This window comes from Oreochromis aureus, linkage group 11, assembly GCF_013358895.1.
Source record: "Oreochromis aureus strain Israel breed Guangdong linkage group 11, ZZ_aureus, whole genome shotgun sequence".
NCBI lineage: Eukaryota > Metazoa > Chordata > Actinopteri > Cichliformes > Cichlidae > Oreochromis > Oreochromis aureus.
In genome coordinates, this window is record NC_052952.1 from 17,843,103 (window position 1) to 17,863,795 (window position 20,693).

Here is a 20,693-nt window from a genome sequence, read left to right on the forward strand (position 1 = left end):
CCCAAATAATGGGTATCTAATCTACGCCAACACCGCCTACAGTTATTCTATCACACCGAGAATCAGTAACTATTTGAATGCACGTATATGCCCCATCAGCATCCCCTATCAATAAAGTGCTTACTAAGACGCTTGCACATTGGTCAATTAGTTTTGTTTGGTAGTAACACAATCGACCTGTTCAAGCTAATTATTAATTTAGGCGTTGATGTTACATTTTAACTCAAAACGTGCACAAAAACAAAATCAAGAGGTTAATCGTGCGTTGCATACCTTGTGTGGGGCTTTTAGCAGCCTGTGGACTCCAGCAATCTGATTTATCAGAGGGATATCTTCCCTGAAGGTGTACAGAGGCGGTCTGGTGGGCTCGGGGAAATTGGTGCTGTTAAATGGATCGGTATCATCTAAAAACTGCACCCTGCATATAAATGTAGCCATGATGTATCCATGCAAGGTGAGTTTAGATGATCAAAACAGCGGATGCAGCACTACGGTCTCTGACAGAGGCGCAGCCAGCCCCCCCTCCGGGCAGCGAAGTACCGGCAGGTCTTCTGCAGTAGCAAAATCCTGCACCCTGTTATCCTTGGACCTTCCCCATTTGTTTCACCCAGCGTAGATGTGTCAGGACAGTGTGCGCAAAAAGTCCCAAAGTAGAGATCCGGAGTAACTCGCTGAGATGTCACGGTTAGTCAGTGCGTGGCGGAATCGAGCGGAGCGCCAGTGTCCAAGGGCATTGCGGGCGGTTGAGGTGCTGAGGCAGACTGCGGACGGCACTGCTACACTTGGCGCCTGGTCTATGGGAAGCGGCTCCCTCCTCATGCATAAAGCCTGAGAAGGGACACTGCAAGCCAGGTCCCAGTCAGCCCGGCCAAGCTCGGATTACACGCGCTATAGCGGCCTCCAGTGGGAAAAGCGCAAAGTAGCCATAACGGATGCTGATAGTCCTCCAACTCAGTGTTGACAAACACACAGTGGACACCAGAGTTATAACATATTTGTGTTTCCTCATTAGTTTTTATTTTGGTTTCGCTTTGACTTTTTATTCAGTTTGGTTTCAGTGTTTTAATGTTGTTCAATTTTAATCTTTATTACTTTTTTCATTCATGGGAAATGCCAGAGATGAGATTTAGGAAAATAATTAGATATTACAATATAAACAGAGCTTTTTGAAAGCAGTTGACTCGCAGGCTTGTAGACATCCAAACCTCATTAAACGGGTCCTTTAAACCCTCATCAGGCAGTTTGTGATAACAAGTTTTACCAAATTAGAAACACCTAAACTAAGCATATTCATTCTATAATGTTATTTTATTTTAACTGCTGTTTTAAAGGTTCACAAAAGGTGTAGTTTTTCTTTTAGATAACAATTTCTTTCCCCATTTAGTTTTAGTTAACTACGATAACCTTGTTTTTTTTTTTACCTGAAAAAACAATGCTGCATACATTTTGGAAAAAAAAATGCATATAACAGTAATATGTATGATCAAGTTTTAAAAGTAAATTCATGAGCTGTCTACAAATACGCCCTATGGTACATTTCTGTATTACTGAGTTTTATGCTTATACTCTGGTTACTGATGCTTCATGGGAGTGGTTAGAGCAGTTGAAAAATATGAAACAAATCTCCAAACATCTCTACAGTCAGCTGTCTAACGTTGCATAAGTCCACCCTGAGCCTCGAACAGTTCTGACCTGTCAGTGCATGGCCACAGAACCTCTGGGGCTGTCTCTACACACTGGCATTTTGGCACCACAACCTTGGCTGGTATGGGTTGTTGGGTGGGGCCTTCAGGGATACACGAAGCAAGCCTTCAAGGCTTTCTACAAGAAACACAAGAAGGCAAAGTTCTTCTACTATAGCTCTGTGGTTTGGGCTTGTTCCGGGGCACTCCCATGATGCCTGTTTAGACAGGGATCTGGGAAGTTTCGAGGCCAGGTCAAAGCACTGGGTTTTTAACGTTCCTCGAGTTGTTCCTAAGCAGCATTTGTGGTGGATTTGCGGTGGAGGAGGCTGCTGCTACTGAGGAGTGCTTTCGTTCAAGTAGGTGCACTCCACATAAATGCCAGGACTCCAAGGCTTTCCAGACAAACATTAAATTGTTGTCTGTTTGATGTTAATATGGTCATTTAAAAACCATGCACCATCACCCAACTGCTCATAAATCGTGTTTTCGAGTGGCAGCCAATAAGAAGTTGCCTTAAATTCAATTCAATTCAATTTTATTTACACAGCACTAAATCACAACAACAGTCGCCTCAAGGCACTTTATATTGTAACCCTACAATGATATAAACAGAGGAAAACCCAACAAGCAAATGGAGGGTGATCTTTAAAAGGGGAGGATTATAACAGATTGTCTCATACAGTAGATGAACTGAGGGGCTGCACCAAGGTCCAGTAAACAATAGGCAAAATAAAAAGCTGAAAGAACTCTTTAAACTACAACAAGCTGTAGTCTGTTTTTTAAATTATTTCCTTCACCTGTCCGTTAGCTCTTCTGGTGTCTTAACGGTGCTTTTCTCTCTCCTCCAGTTTTCTTTAACCTTTATTCACTCAAGCTCATAAAAACAATCCAGCCAACAAAGTCTCCAATCTGGAAAAAAACTTTAAAGATTAGCTTACATTCAGTTTAGTTTAAAAAAGCAATTCTTTGAATACAAACCGACATACCTTGAAATTATCGTCTGAAGCTACAGCTATATAAAGCTATGCCCTAGAAATATTTGTTTCCACAGATGATGCCTTGTAACAAAAAACCTTTGAGAACCACTGAGCTAGACCAGGTTGCCAGCTAAAGAGTGCTCTAATTCACCAACCTGAGCTTGCAGATGAGGAAATGGGACTCTCACTGCCTACAGCAACAGAAGTCAACTTAATATAGACTCTACGGAGCCCATACCTTGCTTTCTTGTTTTGGATCAAAAGTTATATGTAGCACAATTCAGTTCAATTCAAGGCACTTTAAATTTTAAGATAATGATCCTACAATAATAGAGATAAAACCACAACAATCAAACCACCTTTGAACAACCACTCGGTGACAGTGGGAAGGAAAAACTTCCTTTAAACAGGAAGGAACCTCCTGCAGAACCAGGCTGGGGTTGGGGTGAGGGGAAGAAGACAGGACAAAGACACGCTGTGGAAAAGAGAGAGAGATTAATAATAACTAATAACTATTGTCTGCAGTTATGTGTTGCATGTGTCTGTGTAATGAACTCATACAGTAAATGCTAAATAGATTAAACCCAGCACTTAATCCTCTTGTCCAGCTGTGATCACTCATCTCAGTACACGTCTGTGTAAATATCTGATTGGTCTTGGTCCCATTCACAGACTACATATATAAACATGGATGCAGCCACTCTGACTCTTGTCTGTTGGTTAGTAAAGTCCTGTTGCGAAGCCTCAAAATGATTGTTTTCATCGTTGGGTTCTTGGTGTGACGTTCAAGGCTTAAATCTGCCTATGAAACTGAGGGCTAGTGTGCGCTCATGCACAGGATCAGTGTTGTCTTAATTAAAATCAGTCGGACATATGATAACTGTACTTTGAGTCAAACATTGAACTACCTGGAGTACCACGACTCAACGTTAAATTTCCAGTTTAATTCACTGTCATTAATACAGGGATGTCAAACATAATGCCCGAGGGCAGAATCGGCCCGGCAAACACTCTAACCCGGCCCACTGGACAGCTTTGGAAAATATGAAGGAGGGCATACATATTTGGACTTTTAACTGCATTTTCACAAGTTTTACAGCTTTTCCTGCTGATAAAGACTTCCCTCACAGCCAGCCAAGTATTTAAGTTGTTAAGTAATAGATTAACAATTAAATGACAGAAAAATGTCTGTTTTTTTATTTTACATATTTTATATTTTACACATTGTCTAGTTAAAAAATGTTATTTTTGTGTAGACAGATTAAACTTTGCTTAAACTTTTTGGTGTGTTATGGTATGGTATGTTTTCAGAGTTTCAACAATTTTTTGATCTAAGGAACAAAAGTTAGTTATTGAACTCTCAGCTATAACCTATAAAACTCAGTGTATGTCAGAAAAACAGTTTTCTTCAGTTGGACGAATCAACCCTTTAAGGGAGGCCCATACAACCAATGTTATAAAAGTTTTTGAGTGAGCCTCACACGAGCAGTGGCTTCTGTGCATCAACCTTTCTCCATCATAGAACACCGCAGTTAGCTCTCACGTTATATCCTACGTTGTATTCGTTCTGAGCTTGAGCTTCAAAGGCAGCGCACCTCCAGTTGATGCTCTATGACACCACGGCCTAGTCAACCCATCACAAACATCTAGTTCATATCATCTCACAGTGTGCGCCACAATTTACATTCCAGCACTGAACAGTGAACTACTGTATCACCACAATACTGCAGTGTTTCACCGATAAAGAAGCAAAAACTAACCGACACGGGCCTGAAGGACAGGATATTGTCCCCATCGGCAGCTGGGTGAGCTGGAGGTGGAAGAGGCTGGAGACCGGCTCAAAAATGTACAAGTTCCGGTACACGCTGACCTGTGTGGGGTTTTGTGTGGGTCTCGGAAATATCTGGCGCTTCCACTATCTAACTCAGAGTCAAGGGCATGGCTAATACAAGCCGGTTTAACTATTTACGATCATGCTGCTTGAAAATAAAATATTGGAACAGGAATACTCATGTATAGCTGTGAACACATAATATTTACAGGTTATATTGTAATTTTGCATCATTTGTTATGATTATAATGTGAAATAAATATATATTAGAATGCTTTATAATAGTGGAGATGTTTCTCCAAGTTTAGTTCAACATCACTGATGTAATGTTAACATGCAGTAAAATCTGTTGTACTGTATAATAGTCCTGTTTAGATTAAATATTAGACACTACAGAGTGTCCTTTAAAACATTCACTGGCTGTACTACATCCACATATGTGGTTTTGGTGGCTGATTTCTTTTACACCACCATAATTGCCTGCAAGATGAGCCTTAGTGACATACTGTGAAAATGTGTGAGAGAAGCTTCCCCTGTGGATTACCTCCGGTACTGGGAAACCCTGAACGCAACTCGACAAGAGGAAGGTGGGCAGCAGTGCCGCATACTGTTGTATCATGTTTGCACATGTTCTGTTCTCAGTATCTGTGAAGTTTGTGGTATTAAGCTGTGAAGGTGCAGCTCATTGCTTTCCACAGAGTAAATATTTTAATTTCCCAAGGTTGCATGTGTGACTTCATGCTTTCCCTATGCAGTGCTGACCTTATTTCTGATAAGAGGTTTGAGTTCTTTCAATGCAGTGAAGTATCACCAAATCTAAGTTGCATATTTAAAATTATTTTAACAATGAAAGTGTATTTTGTCATCTTGAATTTTATTTAATTTCCTCCCTCTCTTCACTCTCTGAGTGTGCCGATCTTCCAGCTAAACATCCTTCACACTGGAGAAGCTAAAGAAACCTGCCTGTTGATTTATGAAAAACAGGTACGAGAAGAAGAAAGCCATTATTTAAGACTCTTAAAGATTGTTTGTTTGGGGGGGAAAGCAGATTATAGATTTGTGATGTAAAAAAGCCGCACAATAGTTCACCATACACCCCACTTGGGAAATCATTAAAATCATTCTGCTTAAATTCTTTGTTACCTCTATTGTAACTTGCTATAAAGCCATAGAATAATTTAGGATCGCTAACACGGTCACATCGGGTGTAAAATCAAGCATTTTTAAGCGTGACACAATTTGCAGTAAATTGTTCACCACAAACCTTAGTAACTTCTGTTGCTGTCTGTGCCAGGTCTTCCTTGGAACAAAATAATATCAATGAGACTTTTACCTGGATAAATGAAGGATAATGAAAAATGACTAAATACTCTGTCATAAATGATGCTCTCTGAAAGGGAAACTCCTACAAATAAATAGCATGACAGACTGCCACAAAAATAACCCTACCTATGGCTTTCAATCCCCAGCTTGTCACTCCTCTTCTTTAGTGAATCTCAACAGCATTTTTTTCTCTGTTTTTTTTTTTTATTTGTTTTAAACTGGCAATTAAGTTTTGCACTGTACCTTTAGTAAATCTGGCCCTAAATCTCAAGAATTCTATATTACTGTTTAAAGGGATATAAAAAAAAAACAAAAAACCCACTAAAATGCAGTTCATTTATCATCTGAGTTCTTCTGACCAAAAGTGTTTGATGCTTCAGCTGTATAGGTTAAAAAAATGAAAACAGTCAGATGATACTAATTAGCACTTACATAAAGAGAAAAGGAGTGAACAACTCTCTGAGAGTCACAAAAAAATAGAAAGAATATTTTGTCAATGAAAACTTTTTTTTAAAAGAATAAAGAAAGAAAAAAAAACTGTGGATTGCATTGTGTTGCTGTTTATGCCCTGATATTACTTTGGCATATGTTTACAGTTCTGCTGCATAGAGAATTTCTATGCACAGACAGTGTTCAAATAACCATTTTATAAACTGTATCACGTAATAAATTGAAAAGTCACGTGCACTATCACAGTTTTACTCCATGGGTTCCTTACGGTATTCGTGCTCAGTCAGCTGTCATTGCTTCTGTTCTCAGCATCTTATCGTGTCATTTTATACAAACACTTTTATCAAACAAGCCGCACTCTTCCCATAGCTTTAACAGTCAATAAGAAATTAGAAGAAGCTGATAAAGCAGTCACGGCGTTCTCCCCTTCTCTTCAGACCTAACAGAGAGACGAGTTACATGTGAGGATTTGTGCTTACCTTAGAAATACACCAAAATAACAAGGAACAAATGTTCGACATGGAAGCTGAAAGTGATGAGCAGAAAGAGATCACTCAAAGGCCAAAAGGGGACAATAAAATTCAATATTTGCTAACCTGCATAGGATTTGCTGTTGGGCTTGGTAATGTATGGAGATTCCCATATCTGTGTCAGACCTATGGTGGAGGTAAGCAGAACTCTGTTACACAGTGTCCTTTAATGTTGACATTGAACAAAAATTGTCATTGCTCTTAAATGTTACTACTTTTACACTTTTAAATTTTAATAAAGTAACAATGCATGTATTAAAAATAAGTCATACTGACAGGTTTCTGGTTTCAGCTTCCACATAGGTCTTATTTCATATGCTCTCACTGTGTTAACAATTGAACACACACAATGACTTGGTTGCAGTGATAATATATTAAAATAATTTTCATAATCTAAATTTCCAGAAGAGAATGATTAAAGTTTCTGAAGACATTTTTTTCAACATGACTGTAAATTTTAATATGTTACATGAATCTCACTATAATCTAAACTCTAAAACAGAACAATTCCTACTGGGAAAATAAACACACATAAATAAAATGTGGATAAAATGTCCTTACAACACCGGTGGTGCCACGAACATACTTTATAGTAGTCAAATATTTAGGGGAAATACTTCAACTGTATCTGGTGTTAAGATCTGTTGCCTGGTGCAGGTGAGCATGATAAAGGTCCGCCTGCTGATAACAAAATGTCAAAAACTAAATGTCCTTCAACCATCAAACCAACCTTTTTTTTGTTATTTTGTAAGTTTGTAATTTTCACTAATTACAGCAATTTTGCCACTTATCAATTACAGGGGCATTTCTGATTCCTTATGTCATTGCCTTGGTGTTTGAGGGACTTCCCCTGCTGCACATGGAACTGGCCATTGGACAGCGGCTACGCATGGGAAGCGTTGGAGTGTGGAGTTCAATCTCCCCATATCAGGGAGGTGTAGGTGAGAACGTCTGATATGCAAAATGGTCAAAAATTAGTAATCTTGTGTCATACTTAACACCACTTAACAGAATTTCTATTAACTTTTAATGGTGAATTTTTAAAAACAGGCGTGGCTTCGATGTTGGTGTCCTTCCTGGTTGGACTGTTTTACAACATGATCTTGGCCTGGATCCTGTGGTACTTCTTCCATTCCTTTCAGAGTCCACTTCCCTGGAGGGACTGCCCAGTAAACCTGAATCATACTGATAATATTGACATCACAATATTATAGATTAATATATGCCAAAAATAACAAAAGGCCCACAGATTACTTGTGATATCTCTAATCTCTTTGATACGGGGTATTTGACTGAATGTGAAAAGAGCTGTAAACTATTTTTGGTATCGTGAAACTCTGAACATGACACCAAACATTGAGACCAGTGGGTCCTTACAGTGGTGGCTGGTGTTGTGTCTTGCATCTGCTTGGTGCATCGTGTACATCTGCTTCATACGAGGAATTGAGACTGTTGGGAAGGTAATTAATCAGGTCAAAGTGAAGATCATGTGATGCTCATTTATTATTTCAGCAATCAGCTAGTACGTTTAGGAAAGACAGGATACTACAAAATTTACAAGCTTTTTTAAAAAAAACTATGCATTAGGGCTGCACAGTTAGGGCCATAATAATACTGATTATTTTATCCATGATCATGATTGTTTAATGACATCACGATTATTTGTCCTGATTATTTAATGACAGAAAAGTTTATATTGCACTGTAAACTGAACTTATTCACCTAAATTCAGTGCATCTCTTAGAAGAAAAATGTTTAAAAATCAAAAACTGTTCTGAAACCTTACACAAAATTAAATCTACACAGTACTGCTTTCATTTTCTTCATATTGCTAAATTAAGCTTTTCAGTCCATTTATTGCACCTGCATGGTAGATAAATAAGGTTGGATAAAGGTTTTTCCACCTTGAAAAGATAGTTGCATGAGGGAATAGCATACTTTTGCCCTGTATATGTTGGCCATTTGTCGAAACATATATCAACACAAATTGTTAACCAAATGGAATATGACTGGTTGGTGATTTCAGTGCATACCTGTGTGCATATTCACTGTACTGCAGTTTGTGGCATCCATTCAGTTGGTTGAATAAGTTAGTTGTGATGTGTATGTGCGGCATATTACTTTCACTAAATCATGCATTTCAAATATTGTTCAATCAAACTTTCGTAAACTGGAATAAAGATCAAAATTTGATTGATTTAGCAGCCCTACTGGCTGCATTAAAGGCAGTAACAGTGATGGATAAACAGAAGACTAAACATTTATTTTCCTTTAGTACCTATTAAAGTAACAATACCTAAAAGTATTACGAGCTGTAAAAATCTCTCTGAGTTGATGCTTTTGACGAGACACTGACAAAAAGAGTTCATCCAAACTTTTCCCCAACAGGCTATCTATGCCACAGCCACTTTTCCATATCTTGTTTTGACCATCTTCTTGATCACAGCCTTGACTCTCCCTGGAGCAAGCGATGGCTTGATATATCTTTTCACTCTAAATGTAAGTCTATTACTTTTTTTTCCCCTTACCAACATAATTTCATGTGATAAATCTGATATCTAACTAATGTTTATCACAGTGGGAAACCTTGAAAAATCCTAAGGTTTGGCTGGATGCTGCCACCCAGATCTTCTTCTCCTTATCTTTGGCCTTTGGGGGACTTATTGCTTTTTCCAGTTATAATCCTCAGAAGTAAGAAAAGCCAAAAGAAAATGATTTTTTTTAAAAGCCATACATTATATTGATCATCAGTACATTGTTTTGTTTTATTTTTGCAGGAATAACTGTGAGAGAGATGCCCTTATTGTTGGATGTGTGAACAGTTTTACATCAATATATGCGTCAATTCCTATTTTTGTCATTCTGGGCTTTAAGGCAAATGAAAACAACAACAACTGCCAAAACTGGTAAGTACTACTCACATGATTACAGTGTGCTATTGTTCAGTATTGTTAGACAAACTCTTATTTTGTTGACTCTTAGAATTAAATTGCAAATCTGATCATTCAGTTTTTGGGCCTGATGCAGATTTTTCATTCCATCTGTACTGAAAAACAAATTATAACTAGTGACACAATTTCTACATAACTTTGTTTTCCATACGGGCGAATGTTAGACAACTACATGCTCCACTTTCTTATTTTTAGTGGGAATTAAAAAAATGATGTGAAATTGAAGAACCTTAGGCTTTAAAATACAATATTAAAGCAAGCATTTCTGATTTAATATCAATGCTTTTAATACTAATGGTGTTTTTGTTTGTTTTTTGCTGATATCAGGAACATATTAACCCTGACAAATGCATTTAACATTGGGGTTGGCAACATAACTCTTGAAAACTATGGCGAGTGGTTAAACTATCTCAATAAGACCGATCCCTCGGAAGTTGAAAGTCTCAATCTCAAAGCTTGCAATCTACAGACTTTCCTCGAAGAGGTGTAGTACATCTGCTACTATAAAAAATTGGATTCAAGTTTCATTTACTCTGTATTTGTGATCATATATGATTTCCTACCTTTAGAGCGCCTCAGGAACTGGACTGGCATTTATTTTGTTCACTGAGGCAGTGATTGAAATGCCGGCCTCGCAGGTGTGGGCGGTCCTCTTTTTTGTCATGCTCTTCTGTCTCAGCCTGTCCTCCATGTTTGGAAATCTAGAGGGCGTCCTTACTCCTCTGCTGGATTTACATATAGTTCCACCCTGGATTCCTAAGGAAGCTTTCACAGGTATACCAAAAAGGCTGAACAGCTTAACGTTGCATTTTGAGTAACAGCACTAAGAAAACTGGCTTGTGTTGTGTTATATTATTAAAACAAAAATACTTTCTACATAGAATTGTGACTATGACTAAATCCCATCTGGTATTTCAAAACACATGCATTACTTTTGCAAGAAACCTTTAATGTTCTCTCTGAAGGTGTTTATATTAGTGATTTTAGTTTATAGTCACATGTCTTATGATGTCTGATATTTTGCTTACAGGGTTAATCTGTCTCATCTCCTTTGCTGTGGCCCTAATCTTCACTTTGGGCTCTGGAAACTACTGGCTGGAAATTTTTAACAGCTATGTAGGATCCGTGCCGCTACTCATCATAGCTTTCTTTGAGATCATCGCTGTGGCTTACGTCTATGGAATAAATAGGTGATATTGTAATTTATGTTATGATTATACTTATGTTAAACAGTGTTTTTAAAAGGACAAATGTTACAAATGTTTCCATTCGCCCACAGGTTTAATGACGACATTGAATGGATGACAGGGCGGAGACCTAACATTTACTGGCAGGCAACGTGGCGCTTTATCAGCCCGTTCATGCTTCTGGTGGTTTTTGTGGCTTATGTTGTGATTGAGGCTGAGAAACAACCAACATACAATGCATGGAACCCAGATTATGTGAGTTTTTTTTTTTTTTTTTATGTACCATTATGACCACTTCATTAAATTTGGAACAAATACTGACTTTCCACTCCATCACCCCCGCAGGTTCACTACCCCCTTGCTGATGTCCTGCACTATCCTGAATGGGTTTTTGCTATCTGTGTGCTCTTATCGATCCTTCCTGTAGTCGCCATTCCTCTTGTGGCTTTCTATAAATTCATGTGCTTCCTGAAGAATTACACCATGAACAGACACAATCAAAATCCATATGCAAATGAGTATTGTCATGGGGAATTGTAAATAGATATCTTGACCTATGTTATCTGATTGGTAGTCAGGATTACGAGTAACCCCAGCTGCCACTTATTAACTTTGTACCCCGTATGTTCATTTAAAAAACAAAAAGGCAAGCAAAATGATTCCACTTCTCATATTTACCTTTTCCCATCTTTTTAAGGTATGGTTTTGCATGATTATTACACCTAATAATATATATAAATGACAACATCCTTAACATATTGAAAACCAGATTTTTTTAACCTAAATGCATCATTTGTACCAGAGACAGAGATGCAGCCTGATGAAATCAATGCATGACAATATCTCTGTGAATACAGATCACCAAGGGCTGGAACTGAATATCATGTTTGTGTTATTATTCAATTAAAGGAAGATGACAGTTAATTTCCTGTGCTGATGTTTGGATTGGAACAAATGGAGCATGATGGATACTGTAAACGTGTGTAGTTTGTGATAAGCACATATATTAATAAAATAAACAATTTTCAGTGAAAATGTACATAAGCACATGAGCTGATTTTGTGATTTCATTCACATTTGCCCAACCAAACTTTTGCTACATGCTAATCTTCTTTCTACTCTTGGTTACATGCACATGTAAAGAGTGATGTAGTGTTGCATGATGTGTCCTTTAGGTATGCTGCATGTCAACAGTGCATGTGACTGTATGAGAGTAGCAGGGCTTGCATGAGTGAAGGTACATGCATGTGCTCACTAGTCATGTTCATGTGTGTGTGTGTGTGTGTGTTTTGAGTTACACACAGTTACCTTTTTGTGGTGTGGGTGGACGGTGATATTGTCCCTCCAGCGTCACGTGCTTTGGAATATGCTGGCTGCCTTTGTTGCCTCCCTGCCTGTTCTGCTTTTCTGGCACTTTCATACAATGGTGCACTTGAACACCCTGATGTTATTAAGCCTTTCAAACTACTACAGTTTGAATTCCAGCTCTCAGGAAAGACTAGCATCCCAATGTAGGATACATGGCACAAGACTCATCGTCGAGGAACAACAGCAAGGATTGACTGCAACGAGAAAACAAAAGGTAACAACTGAGCCTCCATTAACCTATAAAAGCTTTGATTATTGCTGCTTTATGACTGTATGGATAGAGCTATGCAAAAGAACATAATAATGCTATTTTCATTTTAATTATTGCCATATACAGTTACTTACTTTCTTCTCTGCTTCACAATCTGGCACTACCAATGTTGGTCGTTATTTATGGCTCTTTTAGTTTTGGAAAAAAAAAGAAACCTGATGTGACTGACTACAGACGTTTATTGAGTTCAAAAGGACGTGCCGTTTCAACTGCTGTTGAAGTAAGTTCAAGGTGAGAAAAAAATGCAGTGTTCGACCAGCTGCTTACAAAATGTCACATATTCATTTCTGTGCTGTTCTAGACTCGTCACTAAGTAAATAAACAGTAATCGTACAAGCGAGCAAAGCGTTTTGTAGTCGTCAAGAGCAAAGCGACCTTTTAGGATACACAAATCAGCTGTATTTGTGATCGTCTAAATATTACTGTTATCATGTATACGACACACTGTGCTATCAGCAACAGCAGAATGGTGTTACAAGTTCGATAACACTTCACTAGGACATGTCGCAGCGGGCAGATGCCTCCCAGTGTGGTGGGGTCGTGGTCGAGTTCGAGTCTGACAACATCCGGGATGCAAGAGCTGAAAAAGCTACACGTATACCAGGTGAACTCGGATTAAAATCCAACTAGAATTTGTGCAGCGTCTTTGTAGCCAATGGAATATCTGCTTATTTGATTTGATGCGTTTCCTTTTAAGGTTCAGCTCTTATCTACCTCAGGGGTCCCAAGTTTCTCATCTATGTCAGTGGAGCATTATCAATGTGGGTAAGAATCATTTCCTGAAGAAACATTCGTGGGGCAATAGGTAAGACTTCGCAACTTAAATGACTGCAAGGTAGTCTCTTCACACTGTGTCACAGCACACTGATGAAAATATTGCAACACAACACACGATGATGACTTTTCTCATGTGTTAAACAGGGCGACCGCATGTGGCACTTCGCAATCTCTGTGTTCCTGATTGAACTGTACGGCCGTAACTTGCTGTTGACTGCGGTGTTTGGATTGGTGGTGGCTGGGTCAGTGCTCATGTTTGGGGCTTTGATTGGAGACTGGGTTGATCGCAATCCTAGGAATAAAGGTATGCACAGCAATCTCATACCCATTTGAAAATTCTAACATGTAATATAGCGAGGTACAGTGATAAGAGCTCAGTGGATTTCAATCTTGGGCCAGGAAATTTGCTGGTTTCCTATCCCACTAGGAGGTGAATTGCTATTCGCCAGATGTCTCAAGTGTGAACCTCTCCCTGATTTGATAGCTAGACTCAACCACCAGGACTCCTGGCACAAGGTTCATAGCCACTGACTCGTATCTGTTATGACTAACATTTGTTTTTACAAAAAAAACCAAAAAAACCAAAATGTATATTTGAAATTCTGAAACTGTTTTTTTCCATCTTCTATTTTAGTTGCACATGCATCTCTTTTCGTTCAGAACATCTCGGTGACGATATGTAGCATTGTGCTCATGTTGGTGTTCTCATACAAGCAAAGGATTGAACAGATCTGGGATGGATGGCTTACTGTGAGTAGACACTACATACCTGTTACAACACAATCGCTGTGTTTCGGTTATATATACTTGATATGAATACTATACAGAGAAGTCATTGCTGTTGTTGTTCCCTCTGTCTCGTGTCCCTGTTGTCTCTGCCTCTGAGCTTGTGGCTACTCTGTGCTGTCATAGTAACATGTTGCATCGCAAAACTCACACAAGGTGGTTTGTTATACGGTGGTGATCGTCCTGGCAGATGTGGCAAACCTTGCAAGCACAGCACTGACCATTGCCATTCAGAGGGACTGGATTGTGGTCATCACAGGCTACAACCGAGGTCACCTAGCGGGTGAGGACATTCAGTCTGTTAATGAATATAGTGGTTTGTATTTGAGGCTTGTCTGTGGAAGATAGATCCTTGAATTATAGAAAAGATCAGATATTGACTGACTACTGCTTAGCTTCCGATGCTGGACACACATTAACCTCTGTGTTTGTTCCTAACAAAAGGAATGAATGCAACCATGAGGCGGATAGATCAGGTGACTAACATCCTGGCCCCACTAGCAGTGGGACAGGTCATGACCCTTGCCTCCAACGTAGTTGGCTGTGGATTCATCCTGGGCTGGAACCTGGTGTCTCTAATTGTGGAGTTCTTCTTCTTGTCACGGGTTTATCGCATCGTCCCTGCTCTGTCAGCCAAACCACCATCGGTTGCAGTGGATCAAGCATATCTCCAGAGGATAGAGAGGAAAAGGTTACAAGGTATGAACTGTTCATTGGGTCTTTTTCATAGATCAAAAAGGGAATCCAATCTAGTAGTGCCTTAAACCATTATTCTTTCCAATAGAAGAAAAACTACTTTTGCAAAAGATTTGGGGTGTCTAAAAACAGCCCTTACATCCCCATTAGCGTCAAATGGGAGGATAAAGTGAATTTCACAAGTGTGGGATTAAAAAAAAGTGTTTAGGTGCTTTAGGGCAGGCTTACACTGTGAATGAGAAGTCAGTACTATAGTGTGCAGTGTGCCTCAGTTTCTCAGTTATGTTTGTTTTCAAAATATCAAGATGAGGAATCATATCTTCATGGGAGCTGCCTCTTTCCGAAAAAATAAATGATTTAGCACCAAAGCTTTTTGACATACATTATCTTAAAACACAGTTTTGAGTTGGTGTACAGCATCCAAATGCAAGGGTCCACATGATATAGATTTCTGTTTGTACTCACACACATTAGCGTAGATGAACTGCGTTTGACAAATGATGTAGAGGCTAACGTGACATGGCATAGAGGGGGTGCAGAAAAGCTAGTGAGGATTAGGCCTTTAGAATTAATGAACTCAAGTGATGGATGCCATTCTTGTTTTTCATTAGGAGAAGGCAATGTTGCGCAACCTCAGGCTCTGACAGAGGGCAACTGCAACTCAAGCTTGCACCTCAAGGAAATCACCGATCTGCCGCTGTGTTTTCGGAGGTTCCGCTGGCTGGTGAGCACCTGTAAAGATGGCTGGATGGCCTACTATCGTCAACCTGTTTTCCTCGCAGGAATGGGTCTGGCTTTCCTTTACACCACAGTGCTTGGGTTTGACTGCATCACCACTGGCTATGCCTATACTCAGGGGATAAGCGGATCTCTTCTCAGTCTGCTGATGGGCGTGTCAGCCATCACAGGCTTGATGGGCACTGTAATGTTCACCAGGCTGAGGAAGGCCTATGGCCTGGTTAACACAGGCATCATCTCAAGCTGCCTCCACCTGGGCTGCTTGCTGCTGTGCGTGTGCTCTGTGTTTGCCCCTGGCAGCCCCATGGATCTCAGCTTGCTGATGCCCGACATTACTTCCAATTCCTCTACAGCGCTTGGTGGGATGACAGGCCAAAGGCAAAAACACACATACCCTACGATGGGAGGCAGCAATCAGCCACTTCTACCCGACCGCTCTTCTATCCACTGGACCAACAACACGGTGCTTTTTGACAATGTCCCCTCTGGCACAGCTCCAGAATCTTACATCTCCATTATTCTGCTGTTCTTGGGTGTCATTACAGCGCGCATTGGTGAGTAGACACAAATTCAGAGCTTATCTAGTGCAGAGAAAAACTTATATACAATACAAGTGATGTTGCTATTTTTAATGCCCATCTCATGTGGGCACACGGCAGATATCCCAGTAATAATTTATTTTGAATATACTGATATATAGTGATAATTATCTTTTTGAGGCAATTTAACCACAAAAAAAAAAAAAAAAAAAAAAATTCTATTACCTAGTCAGTCCACCAGAGAGCACTATTGTTTTTGGATATGTATTTCTCATTACATTTAGATACAAGGTTTTTGGATATTTAACTTCTATTGATGCATAGAGTTTAAATATTGGTGTAGAGTATGAAATATATGTCAAAAAATAATTAAATCTGCCCAAAATGTGACATTACTAGGTAATTTTGTTATACAAGTACAATTTTTAATGGAATCTGGTCAAATGAAATTTATTTGCAGTTGAATCAGTGCCCATCTGTTATAAAGGTCAGTTCATCTATTACTTTGTTTCAGGTCTCTGGTCCTTTGACCTGACTGTGACTCAGCTTCTGCAGGAGAACATCTGTGAATCAGAGAGAGGAGTGGTTAACGGGGTGCAGAGCTCCATGAATTACCTGATGGACCTGCTTCACTTCATTATGGTGATCTCTGCTCCGCAGCCACAACACTTTGGCATCCTAGTTATAATTTCTGTGTTCTTCATCACCACGGGGCACACTATGTACTTCCTGTATGCACATAAAGCCAAGAGAAAACGCCGCCTCGACACATAAGGAGCAGCTCACACATCCAGGCATGAGATGCTCACTAGCACTGAATCCACTCTGCACCAGTGAAATGAATGTCTCCCTCCTGATCCTTCAGCAAACTAATTGCAACACTCTAACTGTTTCTAACTTAGCCATTCATTTCAGCACAACACAGCAAGTGCCAACCCCACCTCAGCTGCTTTCACACTGCAGGGCCATGTACCGTGGCAGCAAACGAGAACTCAGGTGAAGTAGAGTGGGAGACAAGCTCTCGCTTTATGTACATAAGTCGAAGTGGCTACCATAAATGCTGCCTCCAGGGGACACAAAGGTTACGACTTAAGGCACCAACAAATGTTTTTGCCAACTGTGCAGGATTACTGGAAGACTTTCAAACAAGACAGTGAACTTCATAGCTTTTTTGGATGGGAAGGTGAATGAACAGAGAGATGAATCTAACCATCACCTCAGTACAGATCTGCTGCTGTGAAAAAATCCTGAACGTGACACATGAAAATAAAGACAAGACAAAGCTGTACATTTTCAAGTGGCATTGATGTTACTGATCCGTCCACTTGGAAATACTCCAGGATGTCCAAAAAGGAAGATAAAGGGAACTTGATGTGAGATTGTTTCAAAGATTGTTTAAAAAAAGGAAAGAAAAAAAAACCCTGAAAGGCAACCCCCCACACACACCCCTCCCACACACACACACACACACACACACACACCCCTTTTATTGGACAAAGGTGAAAGGACAAAAGTGTTTCTTCCCCTGGTTTGTTTCTCTGTGGATGAATCAAGCAAACATTTGCCTTTCTTTCATGCATGCAATCCTGGATTATGAATTACCACACAAACGCACACACAAATATTTTATTCTAATTGCTTGTGTATTTAGAAAAATTAAAATAAAAACATACTTTCTTGTCATCTCATATAAAGAGTGATATTAATAGTTTTATAGAAATCCAAAACCACCCATCTTCATTTTGGGACATGTTTGAAATCAGTGATAACTACATGTTGATAACTGCCATTAGGAATATTGTTTGACAGTTTGCTTCATTCTTTTGTAGTTCTGAAGAACTAAACATTTCCTTACCTCAGCTAAGAGCAAGACCACTGAATCCAACATGGGGATTACCCTCAGCTACTGCGTGTTTTCATATCTCATTCATGTACAGTGGAGACAATATCAAAGTTGAATCTTTTGTCATAAAATAGCATCACATCTCAGTATTTTTGTAACATTTTCTTGTGACATTTCTGTATTGTACATTGTCATTTTTAAGACTATTCATGACAATAAAGATGACTGATGAAGATCTTTGGGCTCAGGGAAAATAAATACATGTAAAAAAAAAATTGCAGGATTCTGCCAAAATGTCATCTAAAAACACTGATTATAAACGTAATACATGACCTTTCATAAAATAAGAAACACAATTGGAAAACAGTCAGAAAACATCAGCTTTAATGCTCAGTCAGAACATTAAAACACTAAAAATGTGTAATTTGTCATCTTATTTTATCTCATTTATCTTATTCCATCTTATTTTTAAATTTTAATTAAAGAGGTTATAAATATTAGTGGATTAACCATCACAGAAACACACAAAAAATATTTTGATAACTAACAGTACTGATCATTTTGGGCAGCTGCATGACTCTTACATAGAGTGGTGGTTTAATAAATTTGTTGAGCACTGTTTATTGCTAGAACATTAACAATATTATTATTTAGCATAAACTTGTACATTAACGGCACTTAAAGTTTCTCAGTCACACATTAAGCACTGTCCTAGACTAGATGAAAAATTTAATGAACTAATCCCCTTAAAAAAGTATTTAGTGAGGGATTAGGCATAATCAATATCTGGGAAAATAAGCTACTGTTAGGAAGCCACATGCAAATGTAATAGCCTTTGGTCATCAGAAGAGGTCAATGTTCCATTAGGTGCTCATCATCATGCCAATGTTGTTTCGAAAATGATTGCCTGTAATCTGTGAAACATATGTCAAATCTATCTCAAATGATTGATATCAAGTCATCCACAGACAAGATTCCTGACACAAAGTAGAAGCTGCGTGACTTTTATATCCAATTAAAATGTGTCACAAAATACACAATTTACAGTTGTACTTTTAAGATTTATAGTACACAAGTATGCACAGGAAGCTAATGAATAACTGCTATCTGCAGAATTCCCAGCATGTAAATAAAAGGCATTTACAGTAAATTTATCACAGGTCCCGAAGAGTGTCATCAAAATAGATATTTGAATTTATATGTGTATCTTTTGCAACCCTTTAAATTAAAGTTGTACTGTTTCTATCAGCATCACTGACAGTGTATGAATCAGAGATTGGAGTGATAAACCTTGGTAATGTACAGAACCTATGAAAAGGCTTCCTAAGACAACTAGCCAGGAAGAGCTGTTGTTTTTTTGCTTTCTAAAAGCATGTAAGTAACATGGTACTTTACAAAATTTACAAAAAGTAGTTGATTGATAAAACATTTCAGAATACATAACATGAATGGAAAAAGAACATATAGTATTCTTTTAAAGGTCCAGTCTGACCTTTGCTATATTTCTTATCTGTATAAAGCAAGACTGGATGAGACTTTTGACATATATCTACCCGATATATATGATGTATCTCTGCAGATTAATGAGTACAGATTAGTCATTCATTTATGTCTGTTATATCAAGTAGCACTATCAAGCTAGCATGCCATATGGTCTTACCTACAGTATGAGTGGCTAATGCTAGCTGTTAAAACTACAGCTAATAGGGTTTCCTTTGTCTTCTGGTGGCAAATTAGAGACACTGCCTGGCTGCTTATGGGCTAACCATTTAGGGAAAAGACCCATGTCTCCTCTTCCTTATATATAATGGCCAAAAACAATAACACACCTGCTAAATAAACCAACAGACTAATAAAATACTAAAATTTAACTCACCAAAACTGAAACAGAAATTTCTTAGATGAGCTATACCTTACTGCAGCTCTCCTCTATAAGACAGTTCAATTAAAATGCTCCAAAAAGCACCAGCAGGGCAAACAGTGAAGAGTTCCAGTTTGGGCAATTTTAACAGAATATAATAAATAATGTTGCCTCCTTTGTGGCACCAGCTATTCAAGAAGTTTGTGCCTCTGTCACTTTGCTTGCTCATAACTGAGCCCTACACCCTCTTTTCCAGTTATGGTAGCCTAACTTCTGGAATGAAAATACAAAGGCCAAAACCACTGGGTGATGCTACTACATACCCATCATACCCATCATTGTTATGCCTGCGCTGTGGTAAAACCAAAAGTGTCTATGATGAAAAATGGATTATACAAATGAACTGCAACACCAGGCTGTATCTGCTGTCAGTGACTTATGATAATATTATAATATTATAAGCTTTGGCTATGATTGTGATAGCATGTAAGATGATTAGAGGCCAAAGCTGAGATTATATCAGCTAAGGCCAATGACCTAATTTAGGGCTGCGCAAATAAACAGATGATAGACACAAAAATGCACCTTTGCTAGAATTTTCTGAAGAGCTCTTATATTACATTATTTTTAAACTCCCAAACTCAGATATAATATTTTAGTTGAATTCCAGTTTCATTCCAGATTGTGATAAAGAGCTCAAAAAGGACAGGAAAGCGTTGATAAACAGCAGAGGATCTATGCTATTTGTCATAAATTATCTATTTGTCTAATGTGCAAAAAAACTGCTACTAAGTATCTAATATCTGTGGCAGACTGTGGCTTGACTTTTGACTTTTTGTGAGTGGCTATTGTTTTGGAAATCTCTGTAATGAACCCAAAA

General features: G+C 38.7%; 3 protein-coding genes and 1 long non-coding RNA gene across 5 annotated transcripts in view; 2 read left to right on the forward strand and 2 right to left on the reverse strand.

Annotated features, from left to right (window-relative positions):
* Positions 1 to 782, reverse strand: part of fhod3b (formin homology 2 domain containing 3b) — a 91,611-nt gene extending 90,829 nt beyond the window's left edge. For both annotated transcript variants that reach the window (XM_031746213.2, XM_039619688.1), the window contains exon 1: positions 274 to 782. In XM_031746213.2, coding sequence (XP_031602073.2) covers positions 274 to 438 — 165 coding nt within the window. In that variant the 5' untranslated portion in view covers positions 439 to 782. The remainder of the gene's footprint in view (positions 1 to 273) is intronic.
* A 1,919-nt stretch (positions 783 to 2,701) lies between these two features.
* On the reverse strand, positions 2,702 to 6,577 carry LOC120442771. Its single transcript, XR_005614913.1, has 3 exons — positions 6,535 to 6,577; positions 5,758 to 5,826; positions 2,702 to 3,137 (listed from the first exon to the last, which is right to left on the reverse strand). It is a non-coding gene; the product is annotated as an uncharacterized LOC120442771 (long non-coding RNA).
* Positions 6,578 to 6,764: 187 nt separating this feature from the next.
* Positions 6,765 to 11,474, forward strand: LOC116325360 (sodium-dependent neutral amino acid transporter B(0)AT3-like; the record flags this gene model as incomplete). Its single annotated transcript, XM_039619524.1, has 12 exons — positions 6,765 to 6,933; positions 7,597 to 7,737; positions 7,847 to 7,996; positions 8,087 to 8,256; positions 9,185 to 9,295; positions 9,375 to 9,487; positions 9,574 to 9,702; positions 10,075 to 10,231; positions 10,317 to 10,521; positions 10,778 to 10,937; positions 11,027 to 11,189; positions 11,280 to 11,474. Coding segments are annotated over 12 exons (1,863 nt in total), but the record flags the coding sequence as incomplete, so codon positions are not given.
* Positions 11,475 to 12,667: 1,193 nt separating this feature from the next.
* Positions 12,668 to 17,507, forward strand: si:ch211-254p10.2 (solute carrier family 40 member 1). The gene is made up of 7 exons (XM_039619247.1): positions 12,668 to 13,177; positions 13,271 to 13,654; positions 13,985 to 14,100; positions 14,293 to 14,419; positions 14,581 to 14,835; positions 15,444 to 16,124; positions 16,624 to 17,507. The coding sequence occupies exons 2-7, from the start codon at positions 13,504 to 13,506 to the stop codon at positions 16,881 to 16,883; spliced, it is 1,590 nt and encodes a 529-aa protein (XP_039475181.1). The 5' UTR covers positions 12,668 to 13,177; positions 13,271 to 13,503; the 3' UTR covers positions 16,884 to 17,507.
* Positions 17,508 to 20,693: the final 3,186 nt, after the last annotated feature.